At 43.0% G+C, this 25,056-nt stretch overlaps 2 protein-coding genes across 3 annotated transcripts in view; one reads left to right on the forward strand and one right to left on the reverse strand.

Moving 5' to 3' along the window:
* Nucleotides 1-9,265, forward strand: part of bmp1a (bone morphogenetic protein 1a) — a 28,813-nt gene extending 19,548 nt beyond the window's left edge. Inside the window, exons 8-20 of one of the 2 annotated variants that reach the window (XM_079354227.1) lie at nt 1,013-1,128; nt 1,265-1,367; nt 1,731-1,847; nt 2,210-2,355; nt 2,568-2,763; nt 2,996-3,121; nt 4,327-4,520; nt 4,648-4,828; nt 4,926-5,051; nt 5,220-5,347; nt 5,706-5,919; nt 6,287-6,537; nt 7,839-9,265. In XM_079354227.1, coding sequence (XP_079210353.1) covers nt 1,013-1,128; nt 1,265-1,367; nt 1,731-1,847; nt 2,210-2,355; nt 2,568-2,763; nt 2,996-3,121; nt 4,327-4,520; nt 4,648-4,828; nt 4,926-5,051; nt 5,220-5,347; nt 5,706-5,919; nt 6,287-6,537; nt 7,839-7,973 — 2,033 coding nt within the window. In that variant the 3' untranslated portion in view covers nt 7,974-9,265. The remainder of the gene's footprint in view (nt 1-1,012; nt 1,129-1,264; nt 1,368-1,730; nt 1,848-2,209; nt 2,356-2,567; nt 2,764-2,995; nt 3,122-4,326; nt 4,521-4,647; nt 4,829-4,925; nt 5,052-5,219; nt 5,348-5,705; nt 5,920-6,286; nt 6,538-7,838) is intronic. The other variant, XM_079354226.1, reaches the window with a different exon arrangement.
* A 1,039-nt stretch (nt 9,266-10,304) lies between these two features.
* On the reverse strand, nt 10,305-24,189 carry disp3 (dispatched RND transporter family member 3). The gene is made up of 22 exons (XM_079354119.1): nt 24,018-24,189; nt 23,675-23,776; nt 18,804-19,808; nt 18,484-18,703; nt 18,198-18,334; nt 17,961-18,095; nt 16,795-16,955; nt 16,482-16,621; nt 16,268-16,359; nt 15,980-16,144; nt 15,266-15,427; nt 15,032-15,178; nt 14,811-14,947; nt 14,523-14,692; nt 14,304-14,434; nt 13,836-14,020; nt 13,598-13,724; nt 13,077-13,222; nt 12,812-12,971; nt 12,584-12,697; nt 12,318-12,490; nt 10,305-12,134 (listed from the first exon to the last, which is right to left on the reverse strand). Exons 3-22 carry the CDS (start codon nt 19,798-19,800, stop codon nt 11,793-11,795), a joined length of 4,041 nt encoding a protein of 1,346 aa, XP_079210245.1. The 5' UTR covers nt 19,801-19,808; nt 23,675-23,776; nt 24,018-24,189; the 3' UTR covers nt 10,305-11,792.
* Nucleotides 24,190-25,056: the final 867 nt, after the last annotated feature.

Raw genomic sequence — 25,056 nt, forward strand, 5'->3', positions numbered from 1 at the left:
TGAATAAACATCGTGGCGAGAGCTGGACCAGCCGGTTTGGTTTATGTGTATGACCCGAAGTTTTAAGCCTACGTGAATCTGCTCTTCCTTCACAAAATTCTCTGTCTCACGAGCGAGAGTCTGACTGGATGATGTGACTCACTTTGTGGGGGATGAGGTAGTGAGTATCCACATGCTCTTGAGGAAAACGACCTCCTTAAAGATCCACGGATCTCCCATTCATGCAGCATTCCTGGTAGTGTCTGTCATTCCCGGTGTGAACCTGACGCTTGTTAAGGGGCTAGTAATTGGCACATCTCTACCGAGCATTATTACACACAACTTTTTATCGCTGTGGCACAATTAATGGAAGGAAAGAAAAGTCTAGGGGAAATGTTTTCTTACTCCCAGCTCAAAATGGAGATCACACAAATGTAATAATGAATGAACGGACAGTACAGTTCTGTAGACAAAAAAACTGAAGATGCATCAGTTTCTCGATCACTTCCTCTAAGTCTTAATGAAACACATCTTCCCCCACTTGGCGTGCTTCTTCCTCAGATGTTTTACGAGGCTGTGTTTTGTGTTTGGAATCAGTCCTCTCATCAGTTTTTTTTTTTTTCACAGGCAACATGTACATAATGCATAACATCCTCCAGAGGGCTTGTTTATTTTTAGTGGGCCACGTTTATTTTCAGAGGATGCTCAGACTCTCATTTCTTTTGTGTGATCGTCATCTGGAGAAGGTAGGGGGGATGAGTGGGTGTGAGGTACAGGGTTGTGTGTGAACATTATCAGCAGATGTGCCTTTGAACATGAAAGAGTTGTCCTGTACTTCACATTTGGTGTTATAATTCCAGCTCCAGTATCTCTCCGCTCAGCGAGGTTTAAGGGGATTTACCTACGAGCTGATGGCTAGAGAGCTTGAGTTGAGTGGCTTAGGTGTTATTCAGGCAGGAACAAGTTGACAGTGCATCATGCTCAAAGCTCAGGCCTCACGTGTGGGTCTGTGTGTGTTTGTTTCTGTGCTCAGGATGCGGGGACAGTCTGCAGGACAGCAGTGGGAACTTCTCCTCGCCTGGATTTCCAAATGGCTACTCAGCGTACATGCACTGCATCTGGAGGATATCAGTCACACCAGGCGAAAAGGTATTGAATGTGGAAAATGCAGGGTCAACTGTGAACCCCTTAAATCAAGCTTCACCAAGTGCTTGGATGTTTTTTGTTTTTTTTTTACTTTTTAGTCCAAACTGTGTCCGTATCAAATTTATCTTTTGCTTCTCAGATCATTCTGAACTTTACCTCAATGGATCTTTACCGGAGTCACCTATGTTGGTACGACCATGTGGAAATCAGAGATGGATACTGGAGGAAGGCACCTCTAAAAGGTTGGTTTTTAAGGAGTTGTACTCAAACTGGGGCTCCAAGTAACAACCCATGAAACAAAAGCTTCATTAGATTATTTGATTCTAAAGATTTTACATTTCAAAACATGACAAGTTTTTGATTGGTCCAGAAACAAAATGACACTTCCATTAGCTCAAGGTATTCACACTAATAAATAAACATTAAATACTAAAGTTAAGATGTTTATTGTGAATATAGTTTTTGTTCATGTACCTCACGAATGCCTCACAGCTGAATTTGTTCTCTGTAAAGTAAAAAGCTGAGTAGAGGATTCTCACAGCTATCTCAGGTGTCACAATGATAAAATCTTGCTTTTCATGTTTGTGTCCTCACCTGTGACCCAGGTCGTTTCTGTGGTGATAAGCTGCCTGAACCAATCATCTCTACTGACAGTCGGCTGTGGATTGAGTTCCGCAGCAGCAGCAACTGGGTGGGAAAAGGATTCTCCGCAGTCTATGAGGGTAAGCACCCGTTCTCCCGACCTCCCTGAACCCTGCTCCAGTAGGTGGCTCAGCTGACTGAACGCATGGCCGCTCACACATCCAACAATGTGCCTAGAAGCTGCAGTAATATCCCCAGTTTATTGGCTTCCCCTACTGCTGATGTGTCAGGCTTTTTACACTGCATTAATTAGACTTTAGCCGGCCTTCACATTAAGCTCTATTGTTTCCAGACAGTGCAAAGGGTTGGTGTGTATGTTTGCGTGTTTGGAGGTTAATCCACCCTTCATTAATCAGAACAGTGAGCGGTGGGGTTTTTCCAGGCATGTGTTGGTGATATTACGATCAAGGGAACTCAGTGTTGTTTTTATTGTCACATGCAGCTATCTGTGGTGGGGAGGTGAAGAAAGACAACGGCCAGATCCAATCCCCCAACTACCCTGATGACTACAGGCCCAACAAAGTGTGCGTGTGGAAGATAACTGTAGCTCAGGGCTACCATGTGGGACTCACCTTCCAGTCTTTTGAAGTACGTTATCAATACATCTTTCAACATTTTCATAAATATAATTCTCTGCCATGTGTTTATTTATTGTATTTTTTATTGTTTTACTGTTTTTTATAGTGTGCTTTTTTTTGCCTTTACAGCACTTTGGTCCACCAATGTTGTTTTTAATGCGCTATAGAAACAACACAACTTATTTGTAGATTTTGACTAATGTCCCTCGCTTATTTTCTCAGATTGAAAGACATGACAGTTGTGCTTATGACTACCTGGAGGTGCGAGATGGAAACTCTGAAAACAGTCCCCTGCTTGGCCGATTCTGCGGCTACGACAAGCCAGATGACATCAAAACCAGCTCCAACCAGCTGTGGATGAAATTCGTTTCAGATGGCTCGGTCAACAAGGCTGGTTTTGCTGCAAACTTCTTTAAAGGTCAGACATTAAGGGTCCTAATCTTATTGTAAAAGTTCCAGCAATCGGCTGTTTTCTTTTAAATATTACAGCAGTTAACATTTGTGACACATTATTGTGTTATACGTTCACAGCTAGATTCTGTGCTACCCTTTTTTGTCTCACTTTGGGGATGTTTTGAAGAGTTTCTTTTGTACACCAGCAAACCAGGGGGGCCGGTGAACAGGGTACTAACATGTCTTTGTGTTTTCAGAGATGGATGAGTGCTCCAAGCCGGACAACGGTCGCTGTGAGCAACGTTGTGTCAACACACTGGGCAGCTACAAGTGTGCCTGTGATCCGGGCTATGAGCTGGCTGCTGACAAGCGCAGCTGCGAGGGTAAGGACAGGGACACAAGTCACCAGCTCTACTCACCTTTGAATTTACACCCTAAAGCCCTTTATAGTGCTACTCATCCAAAAACAATGAGCTCAGTCATTCCATAAAGCCTACGGTGATGTTTGTGCTGATTACTGGCATTTAAAGATTTGGGACAAACAATGCAAGCATTATTTTTAGCTCAGACTAAATGTTGTTTCAGACCTGGCTATAAGTAAACAAGTTGTAAAATATCTGGTTGACGACTTAACCACCGCCCACCCCCTCTAGAGGAATTCGGCTGTCAATACAGCTTTATGTTTGACAGATCAGAGTTTAATTTATTAAGGAGTTTGTGTTTAGAACAAAGATAGCACGCATAAATGAGCGTCACAGTGTTTCTATCAATCAAATGAAAGGAAGGATGCTATCTGACAGAATTATGTTAAAATAATGTGGTGAAATCTCACCAAATAGCCAACAAATCAGCATCACAGAGAAATAAGCTCTTAAAATAAGCTCATTTTAGTATCCTGTGAAGAAAGTCAAAAAATGTAACTGTCGAACATAAAAAATGTTGCATATCAATATACTGTATATATTTGCATGTCGCAAAACTCTTTTTAAATACAGTGATACAGGATGTTTCTATTGCATGTAAAACAAGGGGGCAGCATATCTTGGTGATAGTGGAAACACGTACGAACAAAGAAGCTGGTATTTAAGGACAATTATATCTGCATTAATACACAGTGAGAAGCATTAAATGTGTTTGAAACTAGTATATTTTTAGTTTGTGGTATTGCTTTTAAAACGTAACTTTTTTCTTTGCAACATTTGGCCACATCAAATAACTTTAAATCCCTGTGTCATCGAAACATGTATGCAGTTGGTTAAACAATGATTCACTGAAATGTTGGCAGAAAAAAAACAATGTACAAAAATGGGTAACACCAGTTTGTTCATTATGTTGCGTTGCATAACTGTTGCTAAGCTTTTGTGAGTTGTCACACGCAGGTCAAGCACTAATCCAGATGAATTCAGGACATTGGAGGATACATCACAGGGGCTTTTGTTTTCACTGCATGGTTTATGACATCAATGCATTTGAAGAACCTCCTGTGGAGACTTATGGTGATGATATGTTTTCTCTTTTCTGCACATCCGCAGGTCTATCAAGCTAACTATTTGTACTTGTCTATTCCCATGTCGTGTGATCTGTCCAGCTGCCTGTGGAGGCTTCATCACCAAGCTGAACGGGTCCATTACCAGCCCCGGTTGGCCCAGAGAGTATCCCCCAAACAAGAACTGCATCTGGCAGCTAGTCGCCCCAACACAGTATCGCATCACTCTGCTCTTTGACGTCTTCGAGACTGAGGGCAATGACGTGAGCACTGGGGTTATTTTGAATCGGCGCGGGGTGGGTTTGTTCTGTGTTATCTCTCTGTCATTGCACAACTTCATCGCAAACAAAGCCTCCAAGTGTTTCATTTTGAAAACCGAATACACTGTCCCAGCCTCTTCACACGCTCTGTTTCTCTGCACAGGTTTGTAAGTATGACTATGTGGAGGTTCGCAGCGGGCTTTCAGCTGATTCAAGATTGCATGGGAAGTTCTGTGGGGCGGAGAAACCCGAAGCTATCACCTCCCAATACAACAACATGCGCATTGAGTTTAAATCAGACAATACAGTGTCCAAAAAAGGCTTTAAAGCACAATTCTTCTCAGGTGAGTCTCCTGACAGGCCTCCTTAGTCACTTAAGCTGCCATCAGGCATTTTTCGAAGGGAACAGTCACCAAGGTTGTGTCCTCTGTGCTCCCGCAGACAAAGATGAGTGCTCTAAGGAGAACGGAGGCTGTCAACACGAGTGTGTCAACACTTTTGGAAGCTACAGCTGTCAGTGCAGGAGCGGCTTTGTGCTGCATGAGAACAAACACGACTGCAAAGAAGGTACCTGACCTCAGATTCTTGTCAATATATTGGAGTTGCACATTTTCTCAGACTCTTCTTAAATATTTATTAATTTATTTATTTTTTGCCGGAGCAGGTACCAAGTAGAAAACTGATTGAACGCAGTCAGATTTGTCTGTGTGTTGACTAAATGTTGTCTATTTACAGCCGGCTGTGATCATACTGTGAATAGCGTGAGTGGAACCATTACCAGCCCAAACTGGCCGGATAGATATCCCAGCAAGAAGGCCTGCACCTGGGCCCTAACCACCACTCCAGGCCACCGCATCAAAATTGTAGGTGTCACTTCCTCCTGCTCACTGTATAACTCCTTTGGCCAGTCATTACTGTATTTCTGTTTGTACGATTACATAACAAAACTCCACTGATGACATCTGTGTTTACTGTGCTGATATCAGTAGCTGGAACAGAAACAATGATGTGTGTGGCTCCCTCTTCTGTTTTTATTGTATGTGCAATACAACATTAAAAAAAAAAAGATCTAACTAACTTTTCAAATTTTCTTTTGCCTTTGTGTGTACATGTTTTTTCTATAAATTTAATTATTCGCAGTCAAGAACTGTCACTAATGGAAAAACGAAGTTATGTTCTAACACTTTCTTAACTGGTCTCTTTGCTCCTCTTTGACTACAGGCCTTCAACGAGATCGACATGGAGGCCCATCTGGAGTGTGCGTATGACCACGTAGAGATTTATGACGGGCGAGATGGAAAAGCTCCCAGTCTGGGTCGCTTCTGTGGAACCAAGAAACCCCCACCCATCACGTCGACTGCAAACAAGCTGTTCGTTCGCTTCTTCTCTGATAATTCTGTGCAGAAGAAAGGCTTTGAGGCTTCCCATACTGCAGGTAACAATTAGATGCTATTAAAACAGCGCTTATTTCCTCTTGCTATATGGAAAACCTAATAGTAACCAAGACAGATTACCATAAAACCTTGAAACCATCATGTTTTGGGGGCATCAAGTTGATATCAGGTTAGTTACGAACAAATCAGTGTCTGGACTGAACACATGCAAGTTATGTTTTCATTACATTTCACCACCCTTTCTGAGAATGATTATGACTCATATTTAACAACAGAGCGTGATTTAGTCTCCTTTGTATCTGGATGACTGTGAAAACCACAAATGAGCCAGAGACCAATACGCACTGCAGCTGTTTTTCCAACTTTGTACCATGTATGTCTGACTCATCTCAACTTTTCTGCTCGCAGAGTGCGGTGGTCCTCTGAAGGCTGAAGTCAAAACCAAGGACCTGTTCTCCCACGCCCAGTTTGGGGACAACAACTACCCCGGAGCCTCTGACTGTCAGTGGGTAATATCTGCTGAGAAAGGGTATGGGGTGGAGCTCATCTTCCAGACCTTTGAGATTGAGGAGGAGGCGGACTGTGGCTATGACTACATGGAGCTCTTCGATGGTGCTGACACCAAATCCCCTCGGCTGGGACGCTACTGTGGCTCTGGGGTAAGATCATTTCTCTGGCCTTCTGGCCCCTTTTTTTTTGTTGCAGTTTTACAGTAAAAGTAACTCCTCGGGATTTCAGAGATTTTTCTAGAGAAACTTTAGGAGGGGTTTGCGAACTGCTCTGGGCTTTTGACTCACTCCAACTTTAATGGCTATGTTAAAGTTAGGGTTTTCCTCAGGCTTTCTGATTGTAGCTGTGGAGGCGCTTGTAAGGTGACACACTTGCTTCTCTTCCTGGGTGCTGAAAGCCTATCAGAGCCTCTGGCATTGGGCTGTAACTGCGAATTAAGCAGCCAACGCTGAGGCTGGAACAATGACACCAGCAGGGAATAGAAACACAAGTTTCCTCAGGTCAGAGAACAGCTTGATCTCATTTAAACAGTTCAATAATAAGCTCAGGCTTTTCACTCACGCCTGTTCACACACATCATTTGCTGGAGGGGACATAACACCCTCAGAACCCCCCAGGGAGCTGCTTCTCAATCAAGTTTCTTTTTATAAAATGGATCGAAATAAACTGACACAATTCAGTCAAAAGTACTGGTCGTTGAAAGCTCATTATAGTGAGGGGAGGCTTACTTTAGCCCGGGGGCTTTTCTCTGTTTAATAGGAGACTACACATTGTTCTACAATCCAGTTTAAAGCACACTTTCCCCTGTTCTAATAAAACAAGACCTATTACCTATTGTATATACATAATTCACGATGAATGTTTTACTCTTGGTTGCACACGCTCGTGATGCAGTGCTTTCTGATAGTCTCCGAGCAGCTGCCCGAGCACCTCAACCAGCTAATTAATTTCTAGTATAATGTCTGAATTAATATTCATGTGATAACACTCCTCTGACAAACAGCCAGGTGCAGTGTTGCATAGCTTTGGGGCTCACATAAAGCAGTTATTTCTCTTTTTGTTTCACTGGAAACAGTTTGGGGACTATTCATTTGTGGCAGCAGAAATATGTGATGTGTTGACCTGTATGTGGTTTTGTTCAGGGTGGAAGTAAGCTCTGTGCTGAGGTGCACCTGGAACTAATCATCAGACTGTATGTTATCCTCACTTCAATAGAAGCTAAAGCCTTGTTTCCAATAAAGCTATAAAGGGCCAGTCCTAGTCCTGGTCCCTTAGATGGCCCCCGTCTTTCAAAGAACTGTGAATCCTCTGCAGTCAGAAGCCATTGGTCATGGTCGCTGATTTGACTTCAGATTCAACATGTGACACGTCTTTAGTTTGAATTGAAGTGCAGTCAAAGAACCAGAAAGCAGCAGCACTAATGAATTTGTTGTTTTGTGTCTCGTCACAGCCTCCAGAGGAGATCTACTCGGCTGGTGACTCCATTGTGATCAAGTTCCGCTCTGACGATACAATCAACAAGAAAGGATTTCACGTCCGCTACACCAGCACCAAGTTCCAGGACACACTGCACTCACGCAAGTGACCAGCGGGGGCCGGAAGGGGCCGCGCAGGGCAAAGGGGCAAACGGAGGGGCCCCCAGGGGAGGCGCCAGCCTGACGCTCGGAAACCTTCGGCCACCAAGATGAATCAGACACGACAGAACAGCCGCAAGACCACCAACCGCACCTCAGCTCCTAGGGGATCTAGCTCCCCCCGCAGACTGTGAGGAGTAAAGCCATTCTGCAGTACACCTTGATTTTACCTTTCTATGGTTAGGGTTGGGGTGTGAGGAGGAACGTCCGCTTTAGGCGGGAAAGTTAATTGACCAAGTCCCCTCCAGATCTTTTTTTGTTTGTTTCTTTATTTTTTAACATGCCTCCTAATAAGAGGCACAAAGGAAAACAGTGGATTCTCAGGACCTGTAGGAAGGCAGGCATCAGCTGGACAGATCCCTGCTTTTGTCGGGCCAGCCCACCTCATCCGGGGGGGGGGGGGGGGTAGGAGAGAAAGAGGAGTATGGGAAGGTCTCCTGCTCTCCTCTCCTCTCACTTTCATCCCATTGGTTCAAGGATTCCTATCTGTAAGAGGATAAGAAGGACTTGACTTGAGATTCTGATACTGTATGTCAGTCAATTGCATGTAATTACAAGGAGAGAAGGAAAACTGTACAGTGACAACACCAGCATTTGTAATTGGCATTGTCCTGGCAACCAGTGGCAAGATTCTCGTTGTTACCATTAACAAGGAAATTAAGGAAGCAGTTATCTTATTAAAGGACTAATACATGAATTGTGGTCCATGTCTTCTGGTTGGTAATTGCACGCCTGACGACTGGCTTTTACTGTACCTCCATGTAAAAAGAAATGTGTATGATCTTTCAAAGGGAACATGTGCTTTTCATAGCTCAAACCAGTTAGCACTTTATAGTGAATTGTTCCAAAATCATGAGCTTATGAGTTTTTGTGAAATGCAATGCCAGTTCACTTATTTTTAAATGCATTTTATCTCTTTTATTCTTCATTGTTTTTTATTGCTCCATTTAGTCCCTCAGGCATACTTGAACATTGTGTGTGCCCTGCAACATGGGGTAATAAAGAAATGACTTATGTTTCAGTGTTGAGTTACAGTTTTGATGTAAAATAACTTTTCTCCAGAGAAGCTGCCTTTTCATGGTACAATGAAGTATTTCTCAAGAACCAAATGAGCCTGGTTATTTATTGTTAAAAGAATGACATATATAATGTAAAGGTGGAAAGGTACTGTTGAAATTAACCCTCTACTTGCATTCTAACATGTAGCCATTGGTCTATGTTGAATATACGATGTTGCACACTCGTTCCTTTCCTTCGTTTATTTCTCACTCAGCATGATGATGAGGAAGATGTGCGACAGGGCGGCAGTCTGACACATCTGTTTGACGTCTGACCTTTTGTTCGTATTATTAACAGTGGCCAACAGGACATTCAGTTAGAGCTTGTCCTGCTCTGCACTCACTGAGCTGCAGTTGAGTGCAGTCGAGGACATGCGAAGAGGCGAAGAGTAACAGAGCAGAAATTGCACATGGGTTTGTGTTTCAAAAAAGTTTCAGAGGATTCTTTTTTTTCACCCAGCAAACAACCAACTATAAATACCTCTCACTTGTGATATTTTTGATTCACTATTTATAGATTGAGCTTGTCATTTCAGGTATGAAAGCTTTTTCTTCTTCCATCCTGCTAGGTATTCATTCCCTACATGCAACCTCGCTCAACCTCAATAATTATTCCATTAAGTTCATGCTTTTTAGTGAAAAAAAGAAAAGTGCATAGCCGTGGTGGTGCACAAAAACTACCCTATTTACAAAATGTAAATGGGGGACTTTTCTTTACCAAATGATAAAAAAACCCTCAGATATAACAATATTCTGTTTCCCTGGGTGAGACACAGCTTTCACATTGATAAATACTCCTGAGTGGTGCTTTCTTTTTTTAAATCTTGTATTCCCTAATTTAATTCCACATTAAACATTGAAATTATACAAGTAGTCATGGAGATTATTCAGCAATTTTTACATTAGTTTGATATTATCTTTCTTAACCACTCTTTAAGATATCAAATAGAAATGTGTCTTTGTTGTGTCTCTAATATAACATTTTAACCAGAAGCAAAACAAAGAGGCCGCACATCAAATTAGCTCAATACATATTTGAATGTGAAACAAATAGAGCATCGTAAGTTCATGCTTTCCGCACCAGGATACATCTTTCCCTTTAAAAAAAATTAAATATAATAAACTGGCCATACGTGTAATTTAAACTGAATGTTAATATCTATACAAGAACTGCTTCTGATCTAAACTGGAGCACAGATCTTCAGATTGTTGAGAAACGCCTCAGTAAAGAAACTTACAACAGTAGTTTCTTTTTTTTTCACTGCATCATAATGTATTTAATGCTGCTGCAGTTGAATAAAATAGAAGACTGCTTAACACAGGCTGCCAAGGTTTGTTTTTTTTAAATTGACAAAAAGAAATACATTCTTAACATACCTGTACTTTAGTTTTCCAGCACAGTGAGTAGGAACGATTGTGTATGCAGAACACCTTCCTTTTGTTCAATGAAACATTGATGATCTGCAGTTCGATGTAACATCTGAGCCGTTTCTTATAAATAATTAACATCAGCCAACTGGAGATGAGATGCTGTCTGCTGTAGCTCTCTGTGTAACTTTGTGACTATAAGCGAGCGGTGACAGGTCTCCATCGTTATGTAACAAGTGAGAAGAAAGCAGTGCTGAGCCTTCACAATAACAAACGACTCCAGGCTTTCTGCACCTGTTTTATTTGACTTTTACAAGGAACACACAAAAACAGAAATGTACTGCTCACTTTGCAATAGAGGGAGTCTTTCTCCCTGACCATTAATGTGTAATGTGGCTTGACAAATGTCCCTCACCTTCACCGCGGGGCAGAGCAGAGCCCGCTTCGATGGGTGTGTGAGTGGTGCTCTAAATTATGTGAGAGCAAAGTTACTCGTCGTGAGTGCTTACAAGTGGGCTGAAGGGTGAGTTTGGAGTACACCTGAGGACCTGACGAGAGGTTTTCTTTCAATTGGTTCTGATGGCAAAAATAGATCTAAGTTATAAACATCTTTTACGGGTCACAAAAGAGGATCGTATCTTGTGGCCTTAAATGTGTCAGCGCAGCATGTTGAAACATTTACATCAAACATTACTTTGACCAAAACTGTGCAGCTTGAATTCTGAGTACAACTTTTAATCCAGCCACATCAGGACATCATAACCTTTTGTTTTTAAAAACATTCAATATCCATTAGAGAAAACACACAGACAGAAAACGTTTCAAAGTGCCTGTGAGTAAAGTGAACAGGTAACACTAATCTTCTCGTACATCAGAGCGCTCTGCCCTGAAGGCGTTCACAACCGTACACCACGGCACATTCAGCGGCTCTTCACAACTCCATTACTAACACTGAGGAAAACTGTGAGTCAGCCACTGATTCACAACGATTACTCAATCATCTCCACCTAAAATTAATAAAAGGTGAATCATCATATCAACCGAGAAAGTAGTTGGTCAACTCACAAATATGAGTCACATATCGTTTACACAATATTTTAGTACTAACATTCCATCCATCATGACGAGTGAAAACGATGGATTTGGAGATGGGAAACAGTTTATGATTGTGTGATAAATTCTGACATCTTTGTGCTGTAAAGTTCAAATCATTCAGTGATCTGATAATCCTGCTGAACTTAGAGGAGAACTGAGTGCTTACAGTTCTCATGTTTGCATACAGAGGGTCTCCTCGGCCTGACATCAGTGGGAATTTGAGTAAATTTTGGATCAGGTGCTGATTGATTACCAGGCCAACGCACCCAGCTGTCCTCCCACCCAGCACACAGCAGCTCCCAAGGCTACTGCAGCCATCACCGCCAGGCTGGCCTTCAGCACAGCACCAGGGGGTCTGTTGAAACGAGCAGGGGCCATGCATGCCAACATGGCCACAGTCACGGTAAGGGTGAACAAAATGGAGACGGCGGTATTTATAGCGACTATCTGGCCGAACTTGGCGAAAGGCACAATGACACAGAAGAAGAGGGGGACAGTGGAGATCACAGTGGTGACGGCGCTGGACACTATGGCAACGCCCACATGGTTGACTGCTTCCAATGTCCGCCTCTGCCTCTCAGTACCAGGATCCTGCAAAGACATGATTAAGTAAGAAAAGCTGCTCCTCTTTACTCAAAAGCCTTCAGGGCGCTTGTCACATTCAAAAAATCCAAATCTTAGTCATTAGCTTGTATATACGTGCACAGAAGAAGCAGAGGAAAGTTTTTTCAATTGGTCATAAATGTGTTGGGAAACAAGTTAACACTCCCGTACCGAATTTTGACCCGGTGTAGAGAGCATGTTTTCTCCAGCCAGCAGGTATCCCTCCACCAGGTGCAGACAGTAGTCCACTGAAGAACCCACAAGTATAGAGAGAGAAATCGCTTCGACTGCTCCCATCTCCCAGCCCAGCAAATACATGATGGCCACCACTAGACAGATTACTCCTGCACAAAGTCCAAAACTCACAATAAAACACACCATCCACATGTACTGTAGGTCTAAACAAATCGATGTGAATGAAAAACGTCAGGTCTTACCAAGTATGGTGATGAGCACTGGCAAGAGCAGTAGAGGATGAGCGGTAAATACAGAAACAGCTGCCACACAGATGGCCAGAGACAGCAGCAGACTCCAGAGGGCACTCTCCACACCTACAAACAGAGCAGAGAGCAGTTTGTTAGCAGATTTTCATACACTACTACTTTCCCTCTTTTCAGAAACAAAAAAACCCATCTCTTGACATACAATGCCATCTCTTTACTTGCCTATGATTTCCATGAAGATTTGCTTCCAGTGCTCGCAGGTTTGGAAACCCCGTTGGAGAGCGGAGGACCTGGGTAGAGAGGTGAGCTGCTCCTGGATGAAGTTTTCCCACTGGAGGAAGTCTGAGTAGGTTTGAAAGGAGGATTTCCCCTTGTATGTGGTCTTTGGATGAGAGAGGTAGAGTGAGAGAGAGAGTTGATAATGGACAGCTGTGTGATGAAGAGAGATTTTTATTTTTGTTTAAAGCAGAAAGATGAAGAGACTTACTGACTCAAAGGCCATGGACAGCCAGCGGACCTTTCCTCCGTGCATTCCCACAGCTCCATGTGAGAGCTGCCCCGGGAGCAGGTTTGGAGCAGGGAGAGAGTGACAATCAGGGTGGAGCAGCGGCAGAATGGACGACAATTTATTACCTAAAGAAAAAGGGAAAAGATTAAATGACATTAATTTAATTTCACAATCAATTAATCAATTAAACTTTCTTTGTATAGCACTTTTCATACAAAGATGTATCACAAAGTGCTTTTACATACTAATAAATCAAACAGAAACAACACAATTCCCGTCCCCACAAACCACACAATTCAAAAAATAAGGTAAAATAAGAAGATTAAAACAGGACTGATGGATTAAGTACGATTTTTTGTTATCTTTTTGTTCAGGATGTGTCTAATAGGACTATTTTTACTCATTTGTTAGCCATGTTATATAACAGTCTTGTATTAATATTGTATAATCAGAGAACTGTATCTATTATTTCTGCAAAAAAAGAGATTTCACTCTGTTACCTGATGGCAAACACTGCGCTCCACCTGGTTTCACAAGTTTTCTGTTTGCACTAATCGCTTTGCAGATTTGGCAAAGATACCCCATTTCCTGGAAGATATCAAAGTCTGGATCCAATATGATGCTGCCCTTTGAAGAGAATCAAACACCACGTCAACCTCATGCGAAAACAATTAACAATCTGGCTCTGATGCATTTCTCTAGATTATTAGAATGTGTTGACACAGGTGTGACCCTTACCACATCTCCAATCACATGGTTGTCCCTGCGCCCTGTTCGGTTGACGCCCAAGATGCCAAACACAACAAAGACCATGGCCCCGGTGTCCACCAGAGGACGCACCGCTGGCTGGCCACACACACCACTGCTGCATGGGTTGAAGCCAGAAGTTTTGGAGGGTTTCTTCTTGGCAGCAGATGAGGGATCTTCGAAAAACAGAACCAGAGAAAATCTATAAACAGCATTTATTTATGCAGAGTAAAAATATGTACAAGTGAAGTGCTGTTGAAAATTCTCAAGTGGGTTCAGAGAGTTCCACTTTAAGAGTCTAGATTTGAATAAGGAGTCATATCAGAGCACTTTCTCTACTTATAAGACTCAATGATACTAAATGACATAAAAAGAAGCTCCATGAAGTGTGGAAGTAGCTGTCCTGGTGGGCTAAAACACCCTCTTTATGTAGTGATGCTGTAACACTTGCTCGCTCACCACCAGGAAGAGGGACATAAAAGGATCCCTGTGTGGGTCCATCAGGTCCAGAACTGATGCCACAGCCAGGCGGGCTGACACACACACGGGTGGGATGAGGTCTCAGGCGGCGCTGGGCAAAGTACAGCCTCCTAACAGGGGAAGCAAAGCTAAAATGACAGATTGTTCCCTAAATCAACATGACATCTAATTGAAACTTTTTTACATTCAAGTTTTGACCTGCTATTCTGCTGCGCAGACAATGCTACATAAAAAGCAAACTCTGGCGTCCAGCCGTGACGCGGGTCACACGAGGTGGATGTGATCATCCAGCTGGGGTATGGATGGTACACATGGGAAACACACACTGTCATTCTGCCAGTGTAATTGCTGCAGGGCTGATTATGAGCCTATGGAGATAAAACAGGATTAGTTTTAAACCACTTTTGTAGCACAGGTTAAAGAAGGGAGACGTAGTCATACAACAAATTATAAATATTATTACGTTTCCTCTTTTGCTCCTCTAACCTGAAATGATGAAACCTCTCCATGATCTGGGCTGCAGAGTTTCCAGGGGGAGGGAGTGCTGGTGTTAAGGGAGAAGCGGTAAAGGGTTGTAGAGGCTCCAAGGTCCAACTTTGATATGTACACTGTAAGTAAAGAGCCTTAAAAAAACAGTACAAAGTTTAATATTTTTAAATGTCAAAACATGTTCTGTTCAATAATATGAATTGAGCTGAATCTTTTACTTGTTTGGTTTGTGCTTAAATTTGGTCTCACTGAGCTCCTAGCAGCAGATGAGGTCATTGTGCCCAGAGCTCTCTGATGTGCTGAAAACTTAAACGCTGATGAAGAAGTGTGGGTGTACAAAAGGTGGGGCTTCTCCATGAATACACCTGTATGACAAAATGTACATTTCAGATGTTTTATCTTCAGTCCTCAGAGGATAAATGAGGAATATTTTTTGACTGCCACAGTCATACCTGAGCACATGGGGCAGGAGATACCCTGACCGCTGAGGTTGCTCCTCAGAGCCAGCAGAGACTGGAGATTTGTGTCCTGGCGGAAAAGAAGGGGGGCATGAGTAGCCGGCCTCAGGAGACAGCAGCACCCGGCAGATAAGAGCAGAACCAGGACAAAGACACCTGGGATGACAGGAAGAGTATGATGAACAATGGCAGAGATAGGAGGGACTGATGGAGTAGATAGAGCAGCTAAGGGACAGATCAGGAGCAGGGATCAATTGCAGCCACTCCAGAAAAGGAAGAGGATGAATACTGCATGATGGGGACTTGCTTCTTCTCTGATAGATTCATTCATCCCCCTCAGGCTGCACAGAGATTACAGATTTGTTTCAACAGTTCTTGTGCTAGCTGGAGGTTCCTCTTATGTCTAAATGAGTGATTCCCAAAGTGTCGCTCGAAGAGACAGAAAATTGGCCACAAGAGAGACTTTAAAAATAAAAGTTTTTTTCTTTCATTTTTACAACTCACTTTAAGCCATTATTGAACTTTTTCTTCTGACACGGTATCATTACATATGTAGGTGGATTATTTATGGGGTCCTGGATTAATTTCAGTTTTCACGTTGGGCTGTGGCATTAAAAGATTCTTATTAGCAGGTCTTCATCAATAACTTAGAGTGTGAGAAATGTATTTCAAAATCCAGGTGAATTCTCAGTCCACATCAAATCTCACCTAGAACAGCTCTTCTCCGCTCCACAGCTGGCTCTGCCACTAAATGCTTCAGGGCCCATTGGAGATTTGTGCTCACCACACCCGCATGCTGTCGCCCTGGAGGGGACAGAGGTGTCTCCACTGACAGGGAAAGAATAGCTGTATCACTGTCTGTGTCACAGGAGCCTGGAAGAGACAAAGACAGGGGCTTAATGGTGGCTGGACAGCGGGTTTTACAGCCTAACCTCAATCCATTTCCCCCATTCTGCCCCCATCATTCATTCAATGCGAAGGAGATAATAATCTCACCTGGCTCCATCTCCACTGACAGAAGCGCCACATCATCGTCCTCATCTGACAAAGGGCCGTGGCTCGCTGACAGCCCTGAAAACAGCTTCCAGCTTCAGGGCGAGGAGATAGTTTAGTGGGAGAGACAGCTGAAGGGATTACATTGTGTCTGCGGTGTTGCACAGCATGCAAAAAATAACATCTCGCACAAAAAAGTAAGGAATGAATAGCTCACCAATTCAGCCAGGCATGTTCCTGCTGCTCCACACACTCAGTCCAGATGCATAGCGCAGCTGGCATCAGGATGGATACCCAGAGCCAGCAGCAGCTTACAATGAGGGCCATGAAAAGGCCGAAGTCATGCACGGCTGGGATCTAAGTGTCAGTTAAACGAAACACATTGTCAAGGACCTTGAAACATTTAATTTGTGCTTATCGCATGAACACGGCAGTCTGCTGAGAGAGGTACTTCTATTCATCCATAGCGGGGCAGTCTTTCAACTCCGCCAGTACAGATTCTATAAATGGCTGACTTTTTGTCCCTTTACCTGAGAGAAGGTGTTTGCAGCATAGGCAGCCGCAGTGGTGAAGGAGGTGAGGAAAGTAGCTCTGCCAGCAGTTTTTATTGTGTAGATGATGCGCTGCTGTGGCTGAAGCAGATGGGAAGCCTGTCTGAAGGTACTGATGAACACAAATACATCATCCACCCCTGAGCAACAGTGAGAGAACAAAAGAGTTGCATCATCATAAATGATGATAAATACACTGGGAGAAAGTGCTGATTCACATTTCTGGGGAAGAAAAATAAAATAAAACTCTTTTGCGTAGAATGAAAATTGTACCAATTTTACCGCTAACACATGGTGGCTTCATGCATGTTATCTTAGCTAACCAGGTGATGGAGTTTGTCTTAAGGGAGCTTATGTGCTGCACTATTTTTTCTAGTACTGCCTCACAGTGGACCAAAAACATGTGGAGCAAGAGGTCAGGCCAAGAAATAGTCCATAAACTCTAAATCACTCCATTATTGACACTGAGGGGTTTTTTTTATTATTAAACAGATGTTTGGATTTTTTGGTGGTTTTAGCAAGAAGCCGTGCCAGGAGTTCCCCTGTTCCCAGCATTTTTGCTAAGCTATGATAGGATATAACTTTATTGATCCCCAATGGGGAAATTCGGGTGTTACAGCAGCAGTGCAGAATCAAAAACAAAAAGTCAAAAATCGAATAAAATAATATCATAAACATAAATACAATCCAGGTAGTAAGGGGGGGGATATATACAGAGGACTATTGTGTGGTGGACTTAGCAGGACAATGAAAAGGATAGTAATAATACTGTGCAGTAAATGGCATGTTAAAGTGACCAGTGAAGAATTTAAAGTGACATTTGTGATCAGAAGGTTATGTAAACAGTACTGACAGTTATAAGTAATAAGTTATAAGTATAATAAATATAGTGCAGTTTTGACTAGAGTATAGATATACAGTTATAATAATACAAGAGTATAATGTAATAATGTAATATATAATATAGATAGTGTAGATATAATATAATAAATAAACATAACATTGTAATCATATTGTATACTATATATAAAATGATAACCAGCAGCTGGCTTTAGCATCATATTCAATACAGACACTAGACAAGAAAACTACTGAGCATTATGTTCTAATTGTAGAACTTAAAATCTAAGTTTCTTTCCCCTTACCTATACCAATGATTACAAAGGCTGCCACTCCATTGAGAATGCCAAGATACCTCACACCAAAGACAACATGGTATAAGAACAGAGCCATCAAACAGCTCAGTCCGATACTTGCAAGTCCGAAGAAAGTCAGAAACACTGCAAAGGGAAAACATTTAAAAAAAAAAAATCTAAATAACTCAAATAAACAATTCAACTACAAAGGTATGTAAGGAGAGCAGGGAACAGGTCATACTGTACCAGAGAAGGAGGTAAGGACATAGACGAGCATCGTGATGCAGGCTCCACTGATGACAGCCAGCATCATGTCGTTGTGGAAGGTGTGTCTCACCTCATCATCAAACAGCTCTGTTCCTCCATACAGCACCTTCACCTGGCTGGAGCCAGGCATGCAGAGAAACAGAATAGCATTACATTTTAGCCCTTTACATCAGTGTGCACTATAATTAAACTATTAATCTAGGACCATTGAAGTTATATTGTGTATTGTAATATCTGACCAATAATAAAGCGATATACTGCTGACCTGGTGGACTGCTTGGCCAGCATTTCAGCGTACTGAACCACAAAGGTTTTGAAGCGAGATCTTTGCTCCTCTGCTCGATCCTGCAGGGAGTAATAAGAGGGAAGAGGAGCTCCAAAATGGATCTCACTGCGTAAGAGAGAGGAGGAAAGATGCTCTGGTGACAGACTCTCGTCCACGTACCAGTAGAACTGAGGGTGGGTGATGGCCAGACTCAGAGAACCTGAAAAGACAAACACAGCACTGCTAAAACGGCTCTTAACAGGTAGCCTTCTGTGTCTGAAAGCTGTAATTTACCCTTCCTTTCTTGTCCATGAACAAACCTTGAATATCAGCCAGGTCGGGGCCCATGCCATCGTAGTAAATCTTCCCTCCTCTCTCACTGGGGTAGAGGTAGGACAGGAGGGAGCTGGGAGGGGAGCAGTAGGACGGCCCCAGTGGCAGATCCCTCAACATCTCGAGAGGCTTCCAGCAGAACTGACTGAACTGCGGATGCTGCATGAGCAGTCGCTCCACATGATGAACCGTCTGCAGACGTTCTGGGGTGAAAATGTTTCGATCGCCTTTCCCTTGAGCCACAAACACCAGCTCGATCCTCCACAGAGCCTGGCTTTGTATGTAGTAATTCGGAGCGAACCTTCTCCTTCTAATGAGCGACAAACTTGAATTTCCATCCCATGATCCTGCCTCGTCCTCCTCTGCTTTCTTATTTGAGTTCTTGTGCTTTTTCATTTTCTCTTGAGTCACATCCGACGCTGTCCTTTTATCTCTGCCCGCTGCAGAGTCTCTCCTCTGATCATCTCCTGAGTCTACAGTGTCGTTCTGAGACGTAGAGGACCTCTCGCCCTCATTATCCGTCCTGTTGAATGCACCCTGACTTCCCAGCTTCTCCAGCAAAAGCTCCTGCAGGGCCTCAGCCTCACTGTTATCTAAGTCCCGCCTCAGTCTGTCCCAGGAGCCCAGCTGAGTCTTCACAGCGATGGTGAGGGCGTCAAAGCGCTCGGCAGAGAAGTGACTGTGGACTTCAAAGGCACTGTAGGAGAGGTCTATGTCCAGAGGAGGGCAGTAGTGGAGCATGTAGGCAAACAGGGTACATGGGAGCAGGATAGCTGCCCCTAAAACCACTCCACTGGCACAGGGCTGTGTGTACACCCATCCAAGCACTCTCCACGGCCCACAAACTCCAGCCTCCTCAGACAAGCAGCTCTGTCCTTCTGCATGAGCTACTCCATCCTCGTCGTCATCCTCCTCCTCCTCCTCCTCATCTTCCAACCCTCCCCAGCTGGTCTGAAAAAGCAGCGGATCATCCTCCACGTCCATGCTGGCACCTGTCAGGGACACATACCACAAATTGTTATCATCACTCACTTCAAGTACCAACCATCTTCCTCTCCTCAGGCTGTGGAACACAGACACAAAACAAACGTTTGAACTACATGCAGCTGACACAAGCGTCAGACAGAAACGAAGGGCAAGGTGTCTTAAAAGTTGAAATCAGTGAAGAAGGACAAGAAAGTTCAGTCTGTCCTTGGGCAGCTGTCACAAAAAAAAGGTGCAGTGGGACAAAACAGAGGAGAAAAGACTTTTATTCTTGTGAAATGACACTGGATTGGCCTAAACCTGATTTAAGATGCTGATCACAAGAGCTTTGGGGTGAGACAGGCGAAAGGCTTTGATTTAATTCTTTTGTTTATGTGTGCCTGCTAATATCACCCAGGGACAGTCTGTTAGTGACTCTCTACATATCAGCAGTCAAGGTAGCAGCTTCTGCTCTGCAGCAAATTAAATCATCTCACATGTCCAATTACTGACAAGAAGAGCCAGTGTGATATTAGACAGAGTTGAGGAATAAGAAAGGGTTTATCTCCTGTTACAGACACCCTCTGACTAACAGTGTCAATAGGTGCCACTTTTTTTCCTTCTCCTCCTCCACACTAAAGATGCTCTCCACAGTTTGCATTCAAGTGGCAGAGAGCCTACTAACTGCAGTAATTTATCACTTTAAAAACAGGGCCTTTAAGGTCAGCCAGGTAAGAAAGTGCGATCTGATTGTGTGTTCAAGATAGCTGTGCTCAGGAGAAAATCCATCATAGAATAGAAGAATACAAAATAATTTCATTAAATCGATATTTTCAAAAGTTACTTTTACTGTTGAAAAGCAAAGAATGAACCATGAGAGGCTAACCTTGGAGATAAAGATGAGCTGGAGTTTAATTGGATTTTTTAATTTGTGCTCTTACACATGATTGAACTTTATTTCATGGTTCTGCTAAGGAAGAATAAATGCTCATGCCAGCTGTAGAAAGTCAGCTCATGTGCGGTCACTAAGTCACTGGTCAGTCTCCAGTTTGATGATCATTAAGCTCATGGATGTTCTATGTTCTCATCTTTTACAGCCTGAGCTCAACACTTTCCCACCCTTAAGAGGAGCAGCTTTAATGTTCCTAAATATCCCCAGGATCAGCAATTTGCTAATGTGGTTCTCTGCTGGATTCCCCTTTTATGAAAGAGATTAAAAGAGCCTGTTGAGTTGAAAACTAAGCGCTCTGCTGTGTCTACTACGCTTTGATAGAACAGCCTATTTTGGACCATTTTTTATTGGTGCAACACTTCCTCTTATTAATATGACACTGTTTCTAAAATAAAAACACAGCAACTTGGTATCTGCACCCATCAATTGCTGCTGTTTGAAAATGAAAACACACGTTGTGTTAAAATGTTTTAAGTTAAAAACTAAAATATATTTCCCCTCCAACATGTATAATAATGTTCCATACGTCACAGTAATATGACTAATTATGAGACCAATTTGCAAGACTTAGGTGAGGCATAATTGTGCAATTACCGAAAATTAAACAAACTGCGGCTGCTAATTTTGGTAATTAGATTATTTTAATCCTGTTACTTTCATCTCTGCCTTAACAGCTTGTTTTGATGCTGCTGCTCTCATCATCAGGAGATGAGAGGAGGCATGCAGGCAAAGCACAAAAACATGGTGAGGGAGAGGTGGGGTGAAGTAAACGTGCGAGAATAAGCCTGGGGAATGACTGTAGACAAACAAAAATACAAACACACACACACACACACACACACACACACACACACACACACACACGCGCGCGCACTTACAACACAGCCGTCACTCTTCAAACAAACGACCAGCAGACTCAAAGATCTGCGAAAAGAAATTGTGCTTCCCTGCTGTTTATTATTCATGGAAAATCTAAATGAGAGGGCTTTCAGCATATCTTAATTTCTCTGTCTGTTTCTACACCAAACAGACTGATCAGTACCTAGATGTCAAAGTCTGACAGTCTGAGGAACTAATTGAAGAGCGGTATGCAGACTTAGTGCCTGCAGAGCTCTAACCCTCAATCACCTTGTGTGCACCTTGCAACAGACAGCATGCAAGTACAGTGGAGGAGAGATATGTACAGTGATGCATGGCCTCTGGGTAAAATCCTTTTCTCTCCGCTTGACAAGACAGACGTGTCTTCGCAGTCAAAAGCATTGCAGCTTATATACAATAATCATGAGCAGCGTAAAGCTGCAGAGCGGTGCAGAGCCCAGCCTAACTAATGTGTTCACAGGCTCCCACAATCATTTATTCCAGATTAGCAGTACACAAACTGTTTACGCACTCTGCAGGTGTGGAAATTGAGGGTAATTTGGCCCTGCTTTCAGTCTTTATTCATTATAAAATCTGTTGCCTAAATGACACAGCTCATATTAAAGCTGTGCTGTTCTTCATAATGAGGCTGTTTCCTTGTCTTTGATGTTGTTCTAGTCTCCAAAGAGAGACATATAAATGCACTGAAGCCTAAAATGAACAACTGTGAGCACATTTTAGATATGAAAACCTCATTTTAAAAAGAAGCTGCTGATGCATCATGTATGTTCTGTGGTTCTGTATTAAATACCCCTGCCTTATCTCACGTGAAAAAACTCAGTTTTTAACTTTCTTTATATTTATCTATACATGTAGTGTATAGATATAATTTAATCCATTTAAACCAGGTGGAAGTACAGCAGCTGTATATGACGGACAGTGTTTCGCAGCACACAGCTGTTTTCAAGCTGCTTGTGTGGTGTTTAGTCCGTTGTAAGCAAAAATGGGAGTGAACCATAAGCTCCTCTGGACCTGAGTTTTCTCATGTTTTTTTTTCCTCCAACAAAAAGGTGGATAAGCAGAGTGTCAGCAATTTTTTCCCACCACTCTATCTCTTTGAGTGTTAGAGGTTGGTAAGGCAGGAGCTCTGAGCAATCCCAGCCTGCTGTGAGCCTGAACTCATCACCTCTAACATCTCCATCATTCCTCCTTTAGCTCACCATGCCTCACTCTCTCACCCTTTTCTTCCCTTCAATCTTTCCACCCTTTTTTCTCTCTCCACACCTCTACCCTGTCGACCAAGGTGAGAGATTTGTAACCTTCTTTTGCTGACAGCAGCTAAAAATAACCCCCATCCTCTTCAGTTTATCTCCTCTCCATCTCATCCAATATGGATATCACATGCTGCCCCCCCCCCCCACACACACACACAGACACACACACACAGACACACACACACACAGCCTGGTGTAAAGGCAGCCAGCATACCACCTCATTTAAAGGGGCATTGATTTCAGCACCAGTGCCCTATGAATATACTCCTTATGCATGAGTGCTCAGCAGTTTGTTTACAGAGGACGTGCCTCCTTTTTTGTCACGCGTGGTGAATACGGAGTCAAGTCCAACTCTTGAGATCCATTTGCACCTAACAACGGCGTTCATTTTCTTATTGTTGATGAATTTATGCTCACTCTGTGCCCGGTGTGTGAAACCTCCTGGGGCTGAACCAGGCAATTTCTCTCACTCTGCTGAATAAAACTGATTAAATAAGCTCCATATAACACGAATGGCCCTTTCATTTTTCTGGCAGCTTAAAAAAACCCAACACATTCAAAAACATAATAAAGCCCACAACATCTCCCAGAACTGACATGCTTCAGAGTTTTTCTCATGAACCATACTTGTTATCCAAGCTGATAGGATGAGCTGTTATTGTTCGTTTGTTTTTCAAACAATTTTCTTACTTTTCATGGATAGTTGCGTGGTTAACTGAGGTCAGTAACTGATCTTTCTTAGCCTTAAATCAGACAAGAACAAAAGCGCTTCTATCGGAGAGAACATCTGTAACACTGAGGAGACTCTTACCTGAGGCTGATGAGAAGAGAAATACAGGTGGAGCGTTCAGGCCTCCTGGGTCCACTTGTAATGTGCTAAACTTGTGCTTTTAAATGTCATCCCTTCCATGTTCTATTGTTGCAGGAAAAAAAAACATTTACTGTTTTATTGTCATAGTTAATAACTCATCAATAAAGAGAAACATCAGGGGAATCCTCACAAGAGAAAAACACAGAAATATCCATTCCCCCCCAAACACACACAGATTCTCAAGGAATCCTGCAATCTAAGCAGTTAATAATGTGTTGTTTTCTGCTCCTTTTATGCTCCCCGGTCCTTTATCTATATCGTGCACCCTCCCCTCCTCTCTTACCCGGTTGTCCAGGCGACAGAGTCAGTGAGACATTTCTTCCCAGAAGCTCCTCTCTCTCCCATGGCTTTGTTCAGCCTGCTCTGCTGACTGGCTCACCAGCAGAGGAGAGGCGAGGGGTGGAGGGTGGGAGGGAGTGCCGCCTCATATCCTCTCTACACATCAGCCGAAAGAAAAAAGAGACTGCAGGGCTAAATCAAGTAATTCAAAAGTGTATTTTGTTTGATTCCACTTACATGCAGCTGGTTTTTACGAGACATATAGGATAGAGATGTCATAATGCTGCAACCGAGTCCCCTCCATCGCTGTCAGAGTTGGTATGGTCGAGTCTAGCCTCAGTTGGTGGGGAGATGGGGTGTGTTAGAAGAGGGTGATCAGAATAACTGGCTACAGTAGGGGGACAAAGTGCAAGCAATTTGAAATAATCACCTGGAGTTAGAGTTCATTCGCTTGCGGCTCATCTTCTTTGTGAACTCGGGGCTCTCACAGCAGATCAAATCAAGCCGTTTAAAATGAATCTGTTCTTCATGCAATCTGACTACCGTGGGAAAAACTAACACTTTTCAGGGTTTTGAAGTTCACTGATGACTTTGTCATGTTGCGCAAAAAAAAAAATGCTTGGATTGAAGTGCTCACTCTCATCCAACATTAATGACAAGCTCCTGCCTCTCTCACTGCACCGTTCGAGTCATCCATCAGCTCACTCCTCCACCTCTGCTCAGGTTTAACTCAGATTGTGTAGACTTTAATTATCTATCATCTTGATGCAAGGGGAGATGGATCACTCGATGTAGTTCCTTCTATAAAAGCGGGTTCAGTGTGTAGATTTGGAGCCACGCTGACTAGGTACATGGGTGTTTGCTCCCTCCGGGACAGCTTCACCCTGGTAAAGCAGCAACCACAGACTAACAGACTTTTTTCAACCACTTCAGATCAATGAAGGGAAGAAGGATGAGCAAAACCATATCTACTGCTGCAGCACTGTGGGAGACAAACAAACAGACCTCATAAAAACTGATCAATTTTTTTAAGCGCACGCCAT

Source organism: Symphodus melops (genome assembly GCF_947650265.1).
Source record: "Symphodus melops genome assembly, chromosome: 1".
In the NCBI taxonomy this organism is placed as follows: Eukaryota; Metazoa; Chordata; class Actinopteri; order Labriformes; family Labridae; genus Symphodus; species Symphodus melops.

Bases quoted from the DNA above. Each gene is read 5' to 3' on its own strand.
- disp3 (XM_079354119.1), bottom strand. From the start codon at position 19,800: ATGGACGTGGAGGATGATCCGCTGCTTTTTCAGACCAGCTGGGGAGGG. The intron at 18,335-18,483 runs GTCAGCAGTATA...GCCTGGCTCCAG, and splicing joins CTGGCCAAGCAGTCCACCAG to CCAGGTGAAGGTGCTGTATG. The intron at 12,491-12,583 runs GTAAGACCTGAC...GACTTTGTGCAG, and splicing joins AGTGCTCATCACCATACTTG to GAGTAATCTGTCTAGTGGTG.